The 20533-nt window shown below is 37.4% G+C and overlaps 2 protein-coding genes across 2 annotated transcripts; one reads left to right on the top strand and one right to left on the bottom strand.

Annotated features, from left to right (window-relative positions):
* Window positions 1–763: 763 nt before the first annotated feature.
* Window positions 764–2901, top strand: LOC107293344 (olfactory receptor 5D18-like). Its single transcript, XM_029285384.1, has 2 exons — window positions 764–1675; window positions 2872–2901. Exons 1-2 carry the CDS (start codon window positions 764–766, stop codon window positions 2899–2901), a joined length of 942 nt encoding a protein of 313 aa, XP_029141217.1.
* A 7186-nt stretch (window positions 2902–10087) lies between these two features.
* Window positions 10088–18585, bottom strand: LOC107293343 (olfactory receptor 1020-like). Its single transcript, XM_029285385.1, has 3 exons — window positions 18004–18585; window positions 11601–11609; window positions 10088–11026 (listed from the first exon to the last, which is right to left on the bottom strand). The coding sequence occupies exons 1-3, from the start codon at window positions 18583–18585 to the stop codon at window positions 10088–10090; spliced, it is 1530 nt and encodes a 509-aa protein (XP_029141218.1).
* Between the last annotated feature and the right edge of the window lie 1948 nt (window positions 18586–20533).

The following is a 20533-nucleotide window of genomic DNA, read 5'->3' as shown; positions in this document are numbered from 1 at the left end:
TAGAGATTGACTGGGAGTGTGCTGGGTGCAAACTAAGCTGGAAATTATTCACAGTAATTTTCCTAACAGCAATAAGTTGGGAAGTTTGTTTAAGACTTCAACTGTTCTCACTGTCTGTGAAATTCAAGCATTTCCAACCTTCATAGAAATATTGACTAATGTGAAACTGGCTGGTGCTGGTGGATCTTTCTTAGACAGTCCACCATCCAAATAGCAATGGAATTCTGTTTGACTGACATCTTGATTTTACGGCTGATGAGAGATGCTTCTATAAAGTGAGCAGAAAAAAAAACCCCTATGCAGACTGTTGATACTAACATACCAACACACCAACATACCAACTTACATACATACATACATACATACATACATACATACATACATATATACATAAATGGATCTAATAGGTTATAGAGAAATAACTGCAACTGGGACTGCAATATTATGAAGGATTTTACTTGAAATCTCTTTTCAAATGCTTTGATAGGTTTTAGTAAGTGATTGGTTGGCAGTCACAAGCTGATTTTTGTTTTAAAAAAATGTTGATAAACACTCCTTTATTGCTGTTTTATTTATTTTTATTTTTCTCTCTCCTCTCCCCTCCCCCAAAGGAATAACATTTACAGGTAAAAAAAGAAATTACTCTTTGAAGAATAAAATACAATGCAGAAATAAATTGTCATGTTCTTTAGCTGATTTCTAGGTCAAATGTCTCTTCATATTGTATCAAATGTGATACTTTCCAGTTCATGATCTGAAAAAAATGGAGAAAGGAAATTACACACTGGTGACCCAATTCTTTCTTTTGGGTTTCTCAGACCACCCAGAAGATCTGCAGGTCATTCTCTTTCTGATATTTCTTGTGATCTACATTATGACTGTAGTGGGAAATCTTGGAATCATCCTGTTAATCAAGGTTGAATCTCGTCTCCATACCCCAATGTACTTCTTCCTCAGCCATCTATCTTTGATTGACATTTGTTATTCTTCATCTATAACACCCAAATTGTTGATGGGTACTGCCTCTGCAATAAAAAGCATTTCTTTGTTTGCCTGTGCAGTTCAGATGTACCTGTTCATCATGTTTGTTGTTGCTGAATCGTTTCTCTTGGCTGCAATGGCATATGACCGGTATGTGGCCATTTGTAATCCTTTGTTATACACTGTGATTATGTCCAGAAATGTTTGCATCTTTCTAGTGCTTAGTTCTTATCTATGGGGCATTATTTGTGCTCTAGTTCATACAATCTCTGCTTTTCGGCTACCATTCTGTGGAAATATCATCAACCATTTCTTTTGCGATGTTGTACCAGTGTTAATTCTTTCTTGTTCAGACACCCAGCTCAATAAGACACTGCTTTTCATTTTTGCCACCTTTGTGGAAAGTAGCACCATCATCATTATTCTCATGTCCTACATTTTAATTATTGTGTGTGTTTCAAAGATTCACTCCAGCAAGGGAAAATACAAGGCTTTCTCCACTTGTGCCTCTCACTTCACAGCAATCTCAGTCTTCCATGTGACAATTCTCCTAATATACTGCCAGCCTAATGTAAGCCATGGAAAGAATTCAAACAGAATTACCTCTGTCTTGTACACAATGGTGATCCCCATGCTGAACCCTCTGATTTACAGTCTGAGGAACAAGGAAGTGAAAAGAGCTTTTCAAAAGCTGGTGAGGAAAAAACATTTCTCCACCAACCTGCTGAATAGATTTTCTCATGTACTGCCAGGGTAAGCAAGTGATATACCAAAATAAAGACAGACCCTTTATCAACCAAGTGCTCATAAAAAGCCCATCCTTCGCATTGACAGAGAAAATGCATTTCTCAGAAGAAAACCTAAAGGCAATTCCAGCATTCCTATATTTCTGGTTGTGTAACTTTGTAATGTATTTCTTGAAGACTATTGGTAGAGATAGCATTACTTAAAGAATAAATATCAGAATGTCCCCCCCCCATGATGGTCTCCTTTATTATAAAACTATGGGTGCGTAAGGTTCATATCCCTAAGAAAGCTTGAAATGGCACACGAGTTCTTCCTGAAGAGAAATCATTGATAAGGCAGGCAGGGGAAATGTTTCCTGTGTACACTCTGACATCTACTTGTTAATAAGTATTGATGAGCTCCTTCTGAGTAACACTGGGAGGCAAATGAAACACCTTTAATAATAAGTGGAGTTTGTCCCTGCTTGTTCTGCCTCCTCCTCTTCTCTACCTCCACAATTCCCCTCCTTAATTCTAATCTGCAAACAGGATGGATTTGAGTAGGGACCAATTTTAACTGAGTGCCAAGGATCAGCATCTGCTTCTTATTTTCTCTGCATCCTAAGAAGATGTTCTGCTGATATCTTGGAGCTGCAGAAGTCAGAAAAATGTCCTCTGTCTTAAAAAATATTTGAAACCTTTTTTAGCTGGAGCAGAGCAGCTATTTTTGAGGCAGCCTGGTGTTCTTACACAAAACTGTGCATGGATTTTGGCCAGTGTGTTCAACAACTGTTAGGAATCACTTTCCCTTCCTTAGCTTTATGTCATTTGAATTTGTTCAAGATTGGAGTATGCTTAAAATATTAATATAACACATTACTAAGTTTGAGAAACAGAGGGAGGGTATAAAATGTTGTACACTTCTGCAGGATAGGCCAATCCAGTAATCTGATATATCCATGCAATTTTCATGGCCAAAGGGGTGGTGGGAGGTGATGGAGAGGAAGCATGCCAGAAAATAAGTGTGTTTCTCAGCCACAAATGATTGTCCTCTCTTGGTCAATAGGGGTAACATGTAGTATTTAGATGCTACAGTATACATAATCTGCAGCCTTGCCTATAGGCTGTATTGCTGAACCAAGCAGTCTTTGGTTAACATTTTCAGAAGAACAAAAGGTGTTTCGAGATAATCTGAATGTTTTCCTGAAAGGGACTATAAGGATAGATTAGTATCAGACAGCCATGGAAGAAGGTCAGCTGAGGTCAAAATAGTCATGATTTGGCCACAACCCTGAAATCAAAACTCTGAACCTTTTTAGATGCGTTGCATGCAGGGCTTTGAATCTGTGGTTGCAGCTTCCATCTTGAATTTTTTTTTTTTTACGTATCTCTCCCATGTGATTGCCTCTGAATACTATAGATCAGGCATGTCAAACTGCCGGCCTGCAGGCCAGATGCGTCATGCCGAAACCGCGCCCACCCCATTGCCAGCAATGGGGAAAAAGTTGTGATACATCACGCGATGTCACGTGACATTGCGGGTTTCATATGCCTGCTATAGATAGTATTTACTGAGTCCAACTAATTTTTTTGAAAAAGTTTGTAATGGTTGTTTTGATGTTGTAATTATTATATAGTGATATGGCTGACTGATGTACTTATTACTCAGTTAATTGTAATAAGACATCAATACTATAATTATGCTTTCACACTAACAGAATAGATGGAAGATTTGGTGAAGATATGAAGAGTAACAAACTTCATCAGTCGAACTTCTTTATTCTTCTGATTGATAATGAAGTAGGTAGGAGCTTTGTTCTCTTTGCATCTGGCTGATAAAGGGGAGATTTTTCAGCCTGAGAATGACAAGGTTGATTGTGTGTATCTGATGGTGTCAACTTTTAATAAGTATGTATTGAGTATCAGGGAGTTTGACAAATTTTGCCTCAAAAGATTGATCATATTAGCTTCTGAAAGATCAGATCATGGATTTTAATTAGAAGTCTTTGCTTTTAGTGATCAGTTGACTTGAGATGACAATCTTTTTGATAGAAAGGATTTCTAAAGTTTTAGTATTCTCTTGAGAATTCTCACATATTATTTTGTGTTTCTGAGACATGTGCATGCATTTAAAACCTTTTACTTATATAGTTCTACCTTATTTCCCACTTTGATGATCTTGTTAGGGCTACTTCCCTCAGATACAACATATCCAAGTAATCAGTCATTTTCTCCCTGATTTATTTTGGCAGAGGCATATTTTTTAAAAAATTGCTCTCTGGCTTCAGATACATTAAAACCATTTACTTTCTGCTGAATGTAGAATACTGATCAAATAAATATTTTACTCAGATTAGTAAATAAGTCTTTAAAGAACAGTAGCTGAGTTAACAGCACTCTTGGCAACCAATTTACAAGCCAGAAATGCTGTTGTTGCATGCATTACCTCTGGATTTAAAGAGTACAGAGACTTGTGAACCACTTTTAATCATCCTGGGTGTTAGTTGGGAATAAGGCATCATCCAGGGTATTAGACATCATGAGTGTCCTGGGTATTAGTAGGGAGAGTTATGAACTACTTTTAGCCACCTTTTAAAAGTACATAATCAGTAAAGTTATAACCATAAAGTAATAAAGGAAAAGTGTGTGTGTATGGAGGATGATTTTATAAAGCAGTTCTAAATAGAGACTTAAATGATCACTGAAAGATATTCAGTGTCTTGAACATCAAAACATGCCATTTTCCTCTGGTGATTATTTTTGTATTTTAATTACTGCTCAAGAGAATAAAAATTACATTTAAAAAAAAAAGCTCCTTCCATATTCCATGGCATTAAAAAATTGTCAATGTACATTGATATTTCAGATCTGGCCAAATCTTGACATTGCCTTCTTTTGATCTGTGGCTCACAATTATTCACAGAAAAAGTCAAATAAGGAATAATTGTCACACACAGTGTGGGATGGTGATGTCTCAGTTTGACCAGGGCAGGGGAAATGAATCTAAGCTACACCTTTATTTTGAAAAGATGTCATGTCTCATATGTATGCATGTATGCATGTATGTATATATTTACTTACTTGCTTAACAAATTGTATGTTGCTACAATTCAGGACTCTCAGTGATTCCAATGCTTAATAAAATAAAATAAGTCAGATAAAGCCGAAACAAAACATATAGCATCATTCCTAAGATCCTCTGGAAAAACTCAGTCTTCAACTCTTAATTGTTCTTCCTTTTCCACTAAACTCTTCTGCTAGAACCTAAACATGCAGTTAGGCTTCATACAAGTTTAGATATTGAGTACTGTAATTAAGTTTGATATAAGACCAACTCCGTTCAAGTTTTGCCAGTGTCCATAATTTGGAGACATAGATTGTCCACAACAAATTCCTATTCTTGAATGCTGAATTAATTGTATCTGAAATTTAAAGAGGTGCAAATTATTTCTAATTGCCTGAGGACCCTCCTCAGTTTTGAATATAAAGGCAAGAAAATAATTGACAAATAGGCAGAGCCAGGCATCCAGGGACAATGTTCAGGACAAAAATTGTCTACTATTATTAAAGATGTAGCTGGTTTAGGGAGGCTTAACAGGAAAAATGGTGTCTTTACCAAGGATTAGAGTTCCAGAAGAATACTGGGGTAGCCAAGAGCAAGCATGTCAGCAATACACTAACTAAGATACTGTAGTGGTTTGATCAAAATACAAGGCATGGGCATAAAAACAAGAAAGAAGAAAAGTAATTATAATTAATCCAGGAATTGGAGATAAGGCTGGAATGTCCTCCAGGTGTGAAAGAAATGCTTTGAAAGCTAACATAGCATCCTTGATACAAATCAGTGCTGTTTTTGTATTGTAGCAAGCTTGCAAATTGCCTCCATAGAGATAAGGGACTAGCAGGACACATTCCCAAATCCTCAATACTTTCCAAACTAGATGATATATTCTAAGTGTATTTTGAAAGTCATAAACATGCCTGGAATTGCAGGGAGAAAATATAAAGTATAATGTGAATATGCAAACAAACGAATGCACAATTCAATATGGATATATCAATATGCATGCAAAACTTTGTATAGACAATACCTTCTAGTGTACATTCTGCAAATTACAATATTTACAAACACCAGTTTATAAATACACTAAAGAGACATACAATATACAAGTATATGACCATATATAATATTGTCAAAGTTTCCAAGGCTCAGAGTCAGTGGGAGTTGGGCAGCATATAAATTAATTAAATAATAAAATAAATACTATTTCCATCTTTTTACCACCACAAGTTACCACTTTTCTAATAAAGATGGAATATAGTTAGTGTGAGACAGGTAAGAATTATCTGCTCCAGAGGATATTCTGAATATCTGCTCAGTCATGTCCAACTCTTGGAGACTGTCTTAACAAGTCCTTGCTATTTTCTTGGTAAAATTTCAGCATTATTTTATTCAATGTTTTGTTTGCTTTAGTTATCCTTTAAAGTGTTCTCTTCTCCTTGTTTCTCATGTCAGTTGAAAGACTTCTCTAAGCTACATTCTTCTCTGTGGATGTCACCTTAATTTTGACATTCTGAGTCTCTTCCTTGCTTTCACTAGGGCGACCTTCACTTCTCGGTTCCTGAGGCTATATATCAAAGGGATGAGAAAGGGGATTGCCACAGTGATAAAATCACTGAGACGATTTTATCCTGTTCCAGGGAGAAACTAGAGCTGGGTGGCAAATACATAAAGAGAAGGGTTCCATAGAACAAGCTAACAGTGGTCAGATGTGCAGTGCAAGTGGAGAAAGCCTTGCATTTGCCCTCTGTGGTCTGCATGGTAGAGAAGATGCAACAGTAAGAGAAGAGGATTATGAATGTTGTGGTAACTTCATTAAATCCAACAAAAACAAAAACATTTGATTGATTTGATTGAGACAGATATCAGAGCAGGCCAGCTTGATTAAAGGTGGCCAGTCACAGAAGAAATGGTTGATGACATTGGAGTCCTCAAACGACATTTTTAAGGTAAAACCTATCTGTATAGTTGCATTTAGAAACCCACATGCATAGGACCCCAACAAGCCAAACACATGACAATATACAGCAAGGGATTACAAATGATTGTATGCCATAGCAAAGGAAAGTTGCTGTGCTTCCAATATAGTATGACTCCTCCAAAGGATGTGGCTGCTTGGATATTTCAAGGAGAAGTATTTATATGTTTTGTGACATATCTCTTCTTAATGTTTTGCATATCTGTGAAGATGATAGCGATGGTAATTGAAGTGGTAGTTATAAAAACTCACTGGGTAAAGTTAGACCAATCTCAGTTTTTTAGCCTACTCTTCTTCTCAAGGTTGATATTGTGGGGATAAAATGAAGAGAAATGTCCATGTTAAGTTACCCTGAATTACCAAAAGAGAAGTGGGAATAATAAATAATTCTACATAAAGATGGTGAAGAGAAATGTCCATGTTACCTGATCTTGAGCTGCTGAAGAAATGGGAATAATAAATACTCTACATAAATAACAACACAGTATTTCTTGAATGAATTTACCTTGGAATTTAAAACATCCCACAACAAACAAAATATAAAATAGAATTTGCAATATTTTATTTCTTAAGGTTTATTTATATAGTGGTATGCATAAAACATGAATATTTATGAAAACATACTCATAAATATAGGATTATTACAGCATACAGATTCCTTCAGTCAGAGTAGATTGTTGGTGTCTGTGCACTAGTTCCAGCAAAAATATGGATGTGTTTGCCATTGCTTTCTTGTAGGATGCTTTTCAACTTCCCAGTCTAACAGTCATGGTTACCATTTCAGAGTATCATAAATCACTAACCAAATCCATCCCAGCTTTACAAATAAAGCAAGGTCAACTGGGTGCTGTCATCTGCTGGACACTGCCTCATACTTTGAAGCCACACCACTGCTGTCTGTATGTGATGGCCACCACGAGAAATGTCCAAAGAATAGGTCTATGCACTAGCTGTTAGCTGGTTAAAATGAAAAAGTTACATACAACATTTTGACATACTGTTCTCAGTTAACTCACTCACACATTTTATTATACATAATAAAAGCAAAACAAACAAACCTTTAAGAACTTATTGTATGTCAAAGCTTTATTACTAACTCCTGAGACTAAAGAAATCATCATCATCATCATCATCATCATCATCATCATCATCTTTTTAAAAAGGACAATCCATATAAAAATATGTAATTTGCAACACTTGGTGTAACACACAATTTTTTTAAAAAAAACCTTAAAAATATATGTTTTCACTTGTTTGTACCTCTATTAGTCAATGAAAAGGAATCTTTCCTAAAGAGGAACGATAAATTACTTCCCCTTTCAGAGTGAGATTATCCCACAATTTAAGTATGTTATGTGAAGAACGATCAAATTCATATTTGCATGATATCCTCTTCAAAACATGCAGCCTTTAATATTAGAAACAGAGTAGAACTTTGAATATAAAAATGTATCTCACAGTATTAGGAGAATCACTGTTACTTTTTAACTGTTATTGTATAAACATTTTATCATTTTTTTCTTTTCTGACTTTTCTAGTCTTCCTTCCTTCCTTCCTTCCTTCCTTCCTTCCTTCCTTCCTTCCTTCCTTCCTTCCTTCCTTCCTTCCTTCCTTCCATCCCAATTACAAATCAACAAAAATAAGTTCATCTTTTGTTGAGATCCACTTCCATGCCAAATGTAAATTGGCTTAACTTCCCAAGAAGGATGATGGGGTGGGATGAGACCGACCCAGAACAGATATAGAAGCAGCCCCAAAGAAACATGTGAAAGTAACCTGAATTTTCTAGGCAAGGCACTGGCTTCCAGTGGTTAAGCTAGATTTTCCAAAAGACTGATCTACCCAGGCTTCTCCTCTTCTACATTGTGACAATGTTAGATTGTGTGTTGATTTTCTGGCCTGGATGATCTGAATTCATCCAGCATCTTTTGATGTTATGTGTTAAGAAGTAGATGACTTTAATCTCATATTTTTGATCATGCCATAAAGGGACATTTTCTTAAAGTCAGAGTATAACCAATAGAACAATATTTTGCTCTGAGAAATCAGTTTGTGAGGAGCTTTCACAAGACAAGGATGTAAACCTTACATGCTGATGCAACTTGACTCTGAATTAAGCAACTGGAATCTGGACTAGGTCTAGATAACTTTCATAAACTTGGTATTGTCCTGTGCCAGACCAAGCACACACAAGTAGAGGTGACTGTAAAGAGGTGGTTGCAAATTTCACTGATAAGTTTTATGAAGTAAATAAAAAAGGAAATATGAATGCAAATGCACACCCAGAGAATGAGCGAGAGAGAGAGAGAGAGAGAGAGAGAGAGAGAGAGAGAGAGAGAGAGAGAGAGAGAGAGAGAGAGAGAGAGAGAGAGAGAGAAGAAGAAGAAGAAGAAGAAGAAGAAGAAGAAGAAGAAGAAGAAGAAGAAGAAGAAGAAGAAGAAGAAGAAGAAGAAGAAGAAGAAGAAGAAGAAGAAGAAGAAGAAGAAGAAGAAGAAAAACAAAAACAAAAACAAATTCCCCAATGTTCAGTAAGCTTGCCTTAAAGGACTTCCAATCTGAAACAGAGAGCACAAGAGCGTCCAAATGAAGTCCAACGGTCCAAATATTGTTGTAGAAGGTTTGTCAGATGGTCTAGGTCCAAGAGTCAACATCATGGGATTTCAAGTTAGAACTTGAGGCACAGGGAGTCTGAGTTAAGGGACAGTTGTTGCCAACATTTGTTTTCATCCAGGCATCAGAATGCTACAGGATTTTTACAAATGGTAATCCTTAGTTGTCTAGAGCTTGCATTAGAATTTTACATTTGTTTCTCTAAATAACTCTCACTGAAATCATTTATGTACATATGTAGGATTGTAGTATCATTAAAACTGGCTGCCAATAAAGAAAAGTAGAACAGTTGTGTTCTGTCTTTGGCTCTGTAACTCCCAAAGATGTGTTTCCTTTCAGAAACAAGACAGCTTTCAGAAGGGGGGAAATGATAAAATATGGAGGATTTAGCAGTCATTTTGACCACAACATTACAACAGAAGCTTGAAGAGATGGAGCAACTTTCCTTATGAAGCCAATTCCGACATGCAATCTAGAAACATGAAAAGGGTGAACAATGTGTAGGGTTATTAGAATGTGGATTTCATGAAGGGAATTTATTCTGCTCAGTGACATGTCACAGAACATTCATTGCACGAATAAAAGAAATCCAGCACAAAAGCTTTGGAAGGATAGCTAAAAATTTACTCTAAAACAATTGTAGATACCACGAAGGTTTTTCTGTAAGTGTGATATAATGCATTTGTGGAAAAGGAATAGCGTGAATATGTTTTCCTAAATTTTGTGTGCAACTCACTTGGAAGTGGCTATTCTTTGAAATGTTTTTTTCATGGCATTTCTAACTTCTTTATTCCTTAAACTATATATCATTGGGTTGAGCATAGGAATGATCACAGCATAAAAGACAGATACGATCTTGTCTTGCTCCAAAGAATAGCTGGAGCTAGGCCGCAAGTACATGAAAAGAAGAGTCCCATAGAAAGTGAAGACAACAATCAGGTGGGAAGAGCAGGTAGAGAATGCTTTGTAAATACTTTCAAGTGAACGCATTTGGAGGACTGTGACAATGATACAGAAATAGGAGATTACCACTAGGGATGTAGTTGCAACCTCATTAAATCCTACAAAAGCAAAGAGCAGAATCTGAACGAGCTGGATGTCAGAACAATAAAGATGAGTCAGAGGAGGTCCATCACAGAAGAAATGGTTGATAATGTTGGAATTACAGCAGGTTAATCTTAAACGAAATCCCACTTGTATGGATGAATTCAGAAGTCCAGCTATATAGCACAGTACCACTAATGGAATGCAGACCATTCTGGACATGACGGTGGTATACTTCAATGGGTTGCAGATGGCCACATATCGGTCATATGCCATCACAGCCACAAGGTAGCATTCAGTAGTTGCAAAACAGCAATAAAAGTATTGCTGTAAGAAACATCCAGTGTATGAAATAACTTTCTTCTGTACCAGGAAATTCATCAGCATCTTTGGGGTGACAGCAGATGAATAGCAAAGGTCTAAGAAGGATAAGTTGCTCAGAAGGAAATACATGGGGGTTTGAAGGTGAGAATCATTTTTCACAACCACAATGATCCCAATATTCCCCAAAATAGTGATAACATAAATCAGTAAAAATATCACAAAGAACACACACTGTAGGGTTACATGATCTGTGAATCCTAGAAGAATAAACTCTTCCACCTCAGTGCAGTTTCCTCCAGTCATCTCACTGGTTTAGTTGATTCTTCACTGAAAGAGAAAAATCATGCAAAAATAAGTTCTCAAAGTTGAAGGGAACTTTCTCATGGGGATCAAAAATTAAGTTTAGATTCCAGGAATTTGTCAGCTCCAAAGATTTTTGCATTCAATATATTTCATCTTTCTGTTAAAGGAAATGTAATTATATATCAATTAAACATTATCTTTAAACAGTTTGGCAAACTTGTATTTTGCCTAATAATTTATCAGTGGAATTCAGTTTCATGAATGTTGATGTTAAGAAAATTAGATCACTATCTTGTTTTCTTTTCCTCTTTGAAAATCCATTTTCATTTTTCTTGGGAAGGAGAATGACAGAGGTCATAGCACTAACAATAACAGAGACTTGTCTTTTGCTGCTATCCATTTGAAAAACAAACATGATTGATCAAGGTCTTCTGCAATTTCTTTTTCCTATTTTTTTTTCTATTGGAGCAAGTTCACCTATTGTGGCTACAGTGATAGAGTTTAGCATGAGGTTTATTAGCAGATTAATCAAAGACATTCGTAAGAATCTCTAGAAAATGATAAGTTCTAATACTCCTTGTTTCTGAAGTTCTGAAGAGAATATCAAAACACCACTATGCGCAAGAGAATATAAAAAAAGGACTATGCACAAAATAGTAGTTATATAATCAGATTGGGTGAAGACCCGTTGACTCTAGTACTATTATGTATACTTAGGAAAAAAACCCTCTAAAACAATGTCAAACTGCCGGCCTGTGGGCCGGCAATGGAAAAAAAGTCACGACATATCATGACATGTCACATAACATTGTGAGTTTGACACCCTTGTTCTAAAGAGTGTGAGATAACAGAGTAGAGAAGTGATTGTGAACATGGAAAACCAGTTTTGAATCTGCTACTCCCTATATGAAGCTGACAACCCTTTCCATGTTTCCAATGAAATCCAATGAAGCTGGTACAAACTGGGCTGCAATGGCTGAGATTAATAATGGACTTTTAAAAAGGCAAAGAAACTGCATCTAATATAGATAAGACAGAACTTGTTCCTAGCCAGAAAAAAAGAAGTTCAGGAAACAGTGATTCCATCTGTGTCAGACAAAGTAATGCTTCTCTTGAAACCTCTCCTCATTATTTGGGAGTCTGAGTTTGGATGCTCAATTTTTGATGGTGCTCAGAAGTTTCTTTGTTTCATTAAGACTAGCATGTCTTTTTCCTGGATCTGTCAGATTCAGTCATGATGTACAAATCCCACTTACATCCCATTTGTACCATTAGAATATACTGCATGACAGACAGCCCTTGAAAACTGTTCTGAAACTTCAGATTATACATATTGCAGACCAAACTACTAACTGGGGCCAATTATAAGAAGCATGTACTCTGTTGTCAAATAATCACTAATTTGTTTCTGATCTGGCATAATTCAAGATGCTGTTAATGCTCTATATGGGGTGGAAATCAGATTATATATATATGGTTCTATTGCTGGACGAAAGCCAATTTGATAAGAACACTAACATGTTTTGAACAGCAGTGGGGATAAGGAATCCTGAAGAAGCATTGCAAACAAACCTTTTCTGAAATGTAATTACTGGTTCTTTTACAAATGATCTAGAGTCAAAAAATATTACCACCACCTTGAAAAATATTTCATCAATACATTCATCAAATGTACTGAATACATTTTATTTCACTAACACTATAACATTTCAGTAGAGGTTTACCTTTGTTATTATATTCCTTATTTTGACTGATTGTTGTATTTGTCTAAGTAGACATTGAATGCCCCATTGGATGAAGAAATAAATGTGCACTTACAATGGTATCTTACAAACACTTCAGGAGAAACAAAATGTACTTTGATTCTTTTCAGAATGAGTTAAGTTGGCTTAGAATGAGGACTCCCATCTGAAGAAGTAGCTATGTCTACCAGGAAGGATGGCATTAATTACCTATTTGTATTTAAACCACTGGGATCCATATTCCTGATAGGCTGTGATACAAAGTTAACTTTCCTATTTACTCTTGGCATGAAAGAGGAGTAATTTCCCTGCCCCAGTGCTACATTTTCAAGGAGAAATAGATTTGCTTTGGGAAAAAGAGTTTTCTAAGCAATGTCTGGGGATTTTCTTTTCTCAGACCAGCACCAACAAGAACCATTCATTTTTCTACCATCTCCTTTCAGGCAGCTGGCATTTATCTCTAATTTTCCAGAATTTTTCAGCATTTTAGGTACTGCAGAAAGTGACCAAACTGCTAACACAGTTGCATCTTCTGGCACATGTACCATTATTGTTGTTGGGGAAAAAAGGAATTTTTTGTGCTAGTTACTATTGTTGTCAATGCAATTCATAGTAAGATGGCCCTTAAGAAAGCTGCAGACAAAATATTTTTATCTCTGGAAAACATTGGATGAAACAGTCACCTGGATTTAGAGAATTCTGGAGAAGACTGGAGAATTTCTGAACTACCGTTAGTTTAATGACTGTTTAAACTTACATCATTCAAAAAAGAGACTTACAACCAGTTCTCAAAGTTATTTGATCAAAATTCAGGCACTTGGCAACAAGCTCATATTTATGATGGTTGCAGCACTCCACGGTCATCTGATTGCCACCTGTGACCTTCTCAGCTGTCCTCTGACAAGCAAAGTAAATGGGGAAAGCTGGATTCGCTTAACGAACTCTCTGATTCACTTAAGAGCTACAGTGATTCATTGAACGACTCTGGCAATAAAGGTCATAAAATTGGGCATGATTCACTTACCAACTGTCCTGCTTAACAACAGAAATTCTGGTCTCAATTTTTGTCATATGTTGAGAATTACCTGTAATAGTCTTGTTATGTGCCAAAGAAAGACCCTAACTGCGAGCTGAGGTTTCATTTTTTTCCCCTCTCAGCTTAGATTTTATTATTTCAAATATTTATTCATCAGTCATTCTTTATATGTCTTTGGATTATGAACTATATCTAGAGGGCAACCTCAGTTGCATTTAAGTTCTGCTTCAACACTAGCTACAATAGACTATTAAGAATTGAATTTTTTGGAATTTTTAAAATTTTTGAAAACAATTTTCAGCGTTTTTGAAATTTTTGAAATGTTTGACATTTTAAAATTTTGGGTTCACGTCTTTACATGGTCTCCACCATTGGCTACAAACTTCTGCCAATAATGGACACCTAGTGGATCACCTAGCAGAGGTCTGCGCCCAGTGCAGGAATCAACAGATGACCATTCAGGATGCCTTTAAACATCTTTAGAGAGAGAGGTTCCACCATTTTCTGAGGCAGTCATGTCCATCACTGAAAAGTTCTTAGTTAGGAACTAAGGTCAAAAGAGTCAAAATTCAGCCACAACCCTGAAATCAAAACCTCTTTTAGATGCACTGCATGCAGGACTTTGAATGTGTCGTTGCAGCTGCCATCTTGAATTTTTTACATATCTCTCCCATGTATAGTATAGATAGTATGTAGTATAGATAGTATTTATTAAATTTTCTGAAAAAGTTTATAATGGTTGTTTTGATATTGTTATTAGAATATCACATATAGATATGGCTGCCTGATGTACTTACTCAGTATTAATTTCAATAGAGCAACAATGCACCATTATTTGTCCACACTACTAGAAAAGATGGAATATGTGTTGGAGATTTTAAACTATCCCACTTGAACATTTTTATTCTTATGACTGTTAATGATAAAAGAACTCTGGTTTCTTTGCATCGGGTTGATTAAGGGGAGATTCTTCAGCCTGAGAATGATCAGACTGATTTTGTGTGTGTGTGTGATGTTGCTTTTAACAAGTATGGTTTCAGTACCACAGAGTTTGACAAATTTCCCTCCAAAAATTGAAGTTTGTTTATGTTTATGTTTATTTTTGTTTAGATTTGTATACCGCCCTATCTCCCTTATGGGACTCAGGGCGGTGAACAGGCGATAATAAAAATCACAATAAATATCTATTCTAAAATCAAATTAAATAAATAAAGGCTTGCTCTAAAATACCTCATATAAAAACCTATACTAAAACCTAATTAAGACTACGCCAGGCCGGCCGCACGAAATAGATGGGTTTTCAGGGCTCGGCGAAAAAGGCGCAGGTCCGCAGTTGTATGTAGGTCGGGGGGTAGGTCATTCCAGAGGGCAGGAGCTGCCACAGAGAAGGCTCTCCCCCTGGGGGTCACCAGCTGGCATTGACTGGCCGACGGCACCCTAAGAAGGCCCTCTCTGTGGGAGCGGACTAGTCGAAGGGAGGTATTTGGTAGGAGGCGGTCTTGCAAATACCTAGGTCCATTGCCATGGAGCGCTTTAAAGGTTGTTACTAACACCTTGAAGCGCACCCGGAAGGCCACAGGCAGCCAGTGCAGCTCACGCAGGAGAGGTGTTACATGGGAGTATCTAGAGGCCCCCAAAATCCCCCGCGCAGCCGCATTCTGAACTAGCTGGAGCCTCCAGGTGCACCTCAAGGGGAGCCCCATGTAGAGAGCGTTGCAATAGTCCAGGCAGGAAACAACGAGGGCTTGAGTGACCGTGCGTAGAGCGTCACGATCCAGAAAGGGGCACAACTGGTGTATCAGGCGAGCCTGATGAAAAGACCCCTGGCCACGGCTGTCATATGATTGTCTAAAGACAGCCGAGTGTCCAGGAGGACGCCCAAGTTGCGGGCCCTCTCTGCGGGGGCTAATGACTCACCCCCGATAGCCAGGGATGGAGCCAACTGGCTATGTCGTGACACCGGAAACCACAGCCACTCGGTCTTGGACGGGTTGAGTCGAAGCCTGTTCCTCCCCATCCAGACTTGCACAGCCTCCAGGCACCGGGACATTACTTTCGCGGCATCGTTGGGGTGGTCCTTTGCAAGATCACATCAGATTTTAATTAGATGCCAATGATTGTTCGGGTTTAAATGATCATCTGCATGATAGAAAGGATTTCTAAATTTTAATATTCTCTTAATAGTTCTTGGATGTTATTATGTGTATCTGAGACATGTGCATGTATTGAAATATTTTCATTTATGTAGTTCTATCTTATTCCCCTCTTGATGATCTTGTTAAGGGGCAGTTCCTTCAGGCAAAATATATCCAAGAAATCAATCATTTTCTCCCTGATCTACTTTGGCAGAGGCATATCTAAAAAAATCCTCTCTGGTTTCAGATATACTAAAGCAGGGGTGTTGGACTTGATTTCACTGAGAGCTGCATCAGGGTTGTGGTTGACCTCGGGGGGCCAGGGTGGGCATAGCAGGGTTTGGTGTGGCTAGGGTGGGTGTGGCCAGCTCAACATCACTCGTGTTGGGGGGTGACTATGGTGGCCCAGGTGGGGCTGGAGGGATCCATTGTCTCCAACTGAGGAAGGTGAGACCAGGGCAAGCACCATATCCTTGTCCACCAGAGGAGCCTTGCTGTCCCTCTCAGGCCATGCAGAGAACCCCCAGTGATGCAGGCTGCCTGGAGCCCTGGGCAGCAGAGGGCAAGGGTCCAATCCAGCCTTTCCCAAGGGGGCACCTAGCTGCGCTTACCTCCTTCTCAAGGCTGCTGCCGATTGACTTGCTCTCCTTGGCCAAGTTGCTCATGGTGTGTGTGGGAGGGCAAAATGTGTGGGTCAGAGGGAAGCCCACTCCCTCTCCCTGTGAGGAGACCTGGCTTTGTAACCAAAGCATTCACAGTGATAGGATGGGAGACCACCAGGAGAGGTCAGGAAGAAGGGACAAGGGGATGGCAAAAGGGCATCAGGACTGCTCGTGGCCAAATTCTAAGGCAGGACTTCCCTCAGACCCTCCCTCCTTTTCATTATAATCTCCTTCCTTCCTTCCTTCCTTCCTTCCTTCCTTCCTTCCTTCCTTCCTTCCTTCTTCCCTTCCTTGCATCTCATTCCCATCTCCTTCCTTCCTCTTTCCCTCCTTCACTGGCACCCTCCTTCTCATTTCCATCTCCTTCATTGCTTCCTTCTTTTCTTCCCTGCTTCTCAATAAAATATGAATATTCATAAAATACATTCATAAAACTGGATTATTGCAACATAGATTCCTTCAATCAGATTTGATTATTGGTGTCTGTGCAGTACGTCTAGCAAAAATATGGATGTGTTTGCCATTGCTATCTTCTAAGATGTTTTTTCAACTCTCCAGTCTAACTTGGTTACCATTTCAGGGTATCATAAAACCACTATCCAAATCCATCCCATCTTTCAAAAAAAATGCAAAATCAAGTGGGCATTGTCACCTGCTGCAAACTGCACCATACTTTGAAGCCACACTACAAGTCTCTGTATGTGGTGGCCACCAGGAGAAATGGCCAAAGAATAGGTCTATGCAACAGTGGTTAGCTGGCTAAAATGAAAAGGTTACATACATTTTTTTAAAAAGATTGTTCTCTATTAAAGCAAAACAATCAATCCTTTATTAAGATGTTTTTCCCTTTCTGACTGTTCTAGCCTTCCTTCCTTCCTTCCTGATTACTCACAAAATTTATTTCACAAACACAAAAGCTTTGAAAGCTCAGGTAAAGAATAACTCTACTACTATTGTACACATCACAAAGGTTTTTTGTAAGTGTAATGTAATGCATTTATGGAAAATGAATAGCATGAATATGTACTTCTAAATTTATGTGCAACTAATTTGGAAATGGTATTCTTTGAAATGTTTTTTTCATGGCATTTCTAACTTCTTTGTTCCTGAAACTATATATGATGGGGTTGAGCATAGGAATGATCACAACATAAAAGACAGATACGATCTTGTCTTGTTCCAAGGAATAGCTGGAGCTAGGCCGCAGGTACATGAAAAGAAGAGTCCCATAGAAAGTGCAGACAACAATCAGGTGAGAAGAGCAGGTAGAGAATGCTTTGTAAATACTTTCAAGTGAGCGCATTTGGAGGATTGTGGCAAGGATATAGCAATAGGAGATTACCACTATGGATGAGGTGGCAACCTCATTAAATCCTGCAAAAGCAAAGAGCAGAATCTGAACGAGCTGGATGTCAGAACAATAAAGATGAGTCAGAGGAGGTCCATCACAGAAGAAATGGTTGATGAGGTTGGAATGACAGCAGGTTAATTTTAAACGAAATCCCACATGTATGGATGAATTTAGAAATCCAGCTATATAGCACAGTACCACTAATGAAATGCAGACAGTTTTGGACATAATGGTGGTATATTTCAATGGGTTGCAGATGGCCACATATCGGTCATATGCCATCACAGCCAGAAGGTAGCATTCAGTAGTTGCTAAACCTGCATAAAAAAAGAGTTGTAAGATACAGCCAGTGTACAAGATGACTTTCCTCTCTACCAGGAAATTCACCAGCATTTTGGGGGTGACAACAGATGAGTAGCAAAGGTCTAAAAAGGATAAGTTGCTCAGAAAGAAATACATGGGGGTTTGAAGGTGAGAATCATTTTTCACAGTCACAATGATCCCAACATTCCCCACAATAGTAATACTATAAATTAGTAAAAATATCACAAAGACAACACGCTGTAGGGTTACATGATCTGTGAATCCTAGAAGAATAAACTCTTCCACCTCAGTGCAGTTTCCTCCAGCCATCTCACTGGTCTAGTGTATTCGTCACTGAAAGAGAAAATCATGCACAATTAGATCTCAAAATTGAAGGGAACTGTCTCATTGAAATCGAACATTAGGTTTAGATTCCTGGAAATCCATGTCAGATTAGAAATTTTTGCATTGACTATATTTTATCTTCCTTTTAAAGGAAATTTAACTATAAAATCATTTGAACATTATTTTAAAAAAACTCAGCAAACTGATATTTTGCCTATTAGTTTCCTTCGTGGAGTTCAGTTTCATGAATGTTGATGTTAAGAAAATTAGATCATTATTTTTTTTAAAAAAAGAAAATATTTTCTTGTTTTCTTTTTCCCTTTGAAAATCTGTTTTCATTTTTCTAGGTTGGGAAGGACAATGACAGTTATCATAGAACTAACAGTAACAGAAACTTGTCTTTTGCTTCTATCCATTTGAAAAACAAATATTGTCGATCAAGTTCTTCAGTAATTTGTGTAATTTCCTATTTTTTTGGAGCAGGTCCATTTATTGTGATAGTAATGAAAGAGTTTAGCATGAGGTTTATTTGCAGATTAGTCAAAGAAGCTCTTAAGAAGCTGTATGGGAAGACAGTCCTATAGATTTTGAGTTCCAATGCTCCCTGTTTCTGAGGAGAATATCTGCACACAAAACAGTAATTATATATATTGTCAGGTTTGGTGTAGACATTTGTCTGTAGTTCTATTAAGTATTCTTAGAAAATAAAACTCTAAAGAGTGAGAGATGGCAGTGGAGATTGGATTGAGATCATGGAAACCATTTCTGAATCTGCTACACCCTGTATGAAGGTGACAACCGTGTCCATATTTTTCTACTGAAATCCAGTGAAGTTGTTTCAAGTTCTGCTGGAATAGCTGAGATTAATAATGGACTTGGTGAAGCAAAAGAAACTGCATCTAATATAGATAAGACAGAACTTATCCCTTATTCCAAAAAGAAATTCAGGAAACAGTGATTCTATGTGTGCTAGACCAAATTGTACTTCTCCTGAAACCTCTGCTTCATTATTTGTGTTTCTGTATTTGGATGCTCAATGTTTGATGGTGCTCAAAAGTTTCTTTGCTTTATTATGATTGGCATGTTTTTTTCTGGACATGTTAGATTCAGTCATAATTTACAAATCCAGTTGCATCCCTTTGTACCATTGGAATATACTGCATGAGAAACTGCCCTTGAAATTTGTTCTGAAACTTCAGGTATTACATAATGCTGATCAAACTACTAACTAGGACCAATTTTAAGAAGCATATACTCTGTTGTCAAAATACTTACCAGTTCATTTTTGATCTGGCATGATTCAAGGTGCTGTTTATGTTCTATATGAACTGGAAACCAGAGTTCTTGAAATATCATATTCTACCTTACTGGTCTTACTTAAGACTGAAAATCTTTAAATGAGTGTGATTTTGGTTCCATTGCTGACAAAAGCCAATTTGATGATCAAATCAGCTGCAATATTTTTAGAGGAATTGACATGTTTTGAATAGTGGGAGTGAAATCCTGAAGAAGCATTGCAAACAAACATTTTCTGAAATGTAATCACTGGTTCTTTAATAAAAGATCCAGAGTAAAAAAACATTACCATTACCTTGAAAATATTTTCTATTGATGAATACAGTTTTATTTCACTAACACTATATAACATTTCAGTAGAGGTTTACCTTTGTTATTATATTCCTTATTTTGACTGATCGTTGTATTTGTTTAAGTAGACATTGAATGCCCCATTGGATGAAGAAATAAATGTGCACTTACCATGGTATCTTACAAACACTTCAGGAGAAACAAAATGTATTTCTTTGATTCTTTTCAGAATGAGTTAAGTTGGCTTAGAATGAGGACTCCCATCTGAAGAAGTAGCTATGTCTACCAGGAAGGATGGCATTAATTACCTATTTGTATTTAAACCACTGGGATCCATATTCCTGAT

This window comes from Protobothrops mucrosquamatus, unplaced genomic scaffold (genome assembly GCF_001527695.2).
Source record: "Protobothrops mucrosquamatus isolate PMUCROS unplaced genomic scaffold, P.Mucros_1.0 scaffold1594, whole genome shotgun sequence".
Classification (NCBI taxonomy): Eukaryota; Metazoa; Chordata; class Lepidosauria; order Squamata; family Viperidae; genus Protobothrops; species Protobothrops mucrosquamatus.
This window is presented reverse-complemented; position numbering and strand designations above follow the sequence as displayed.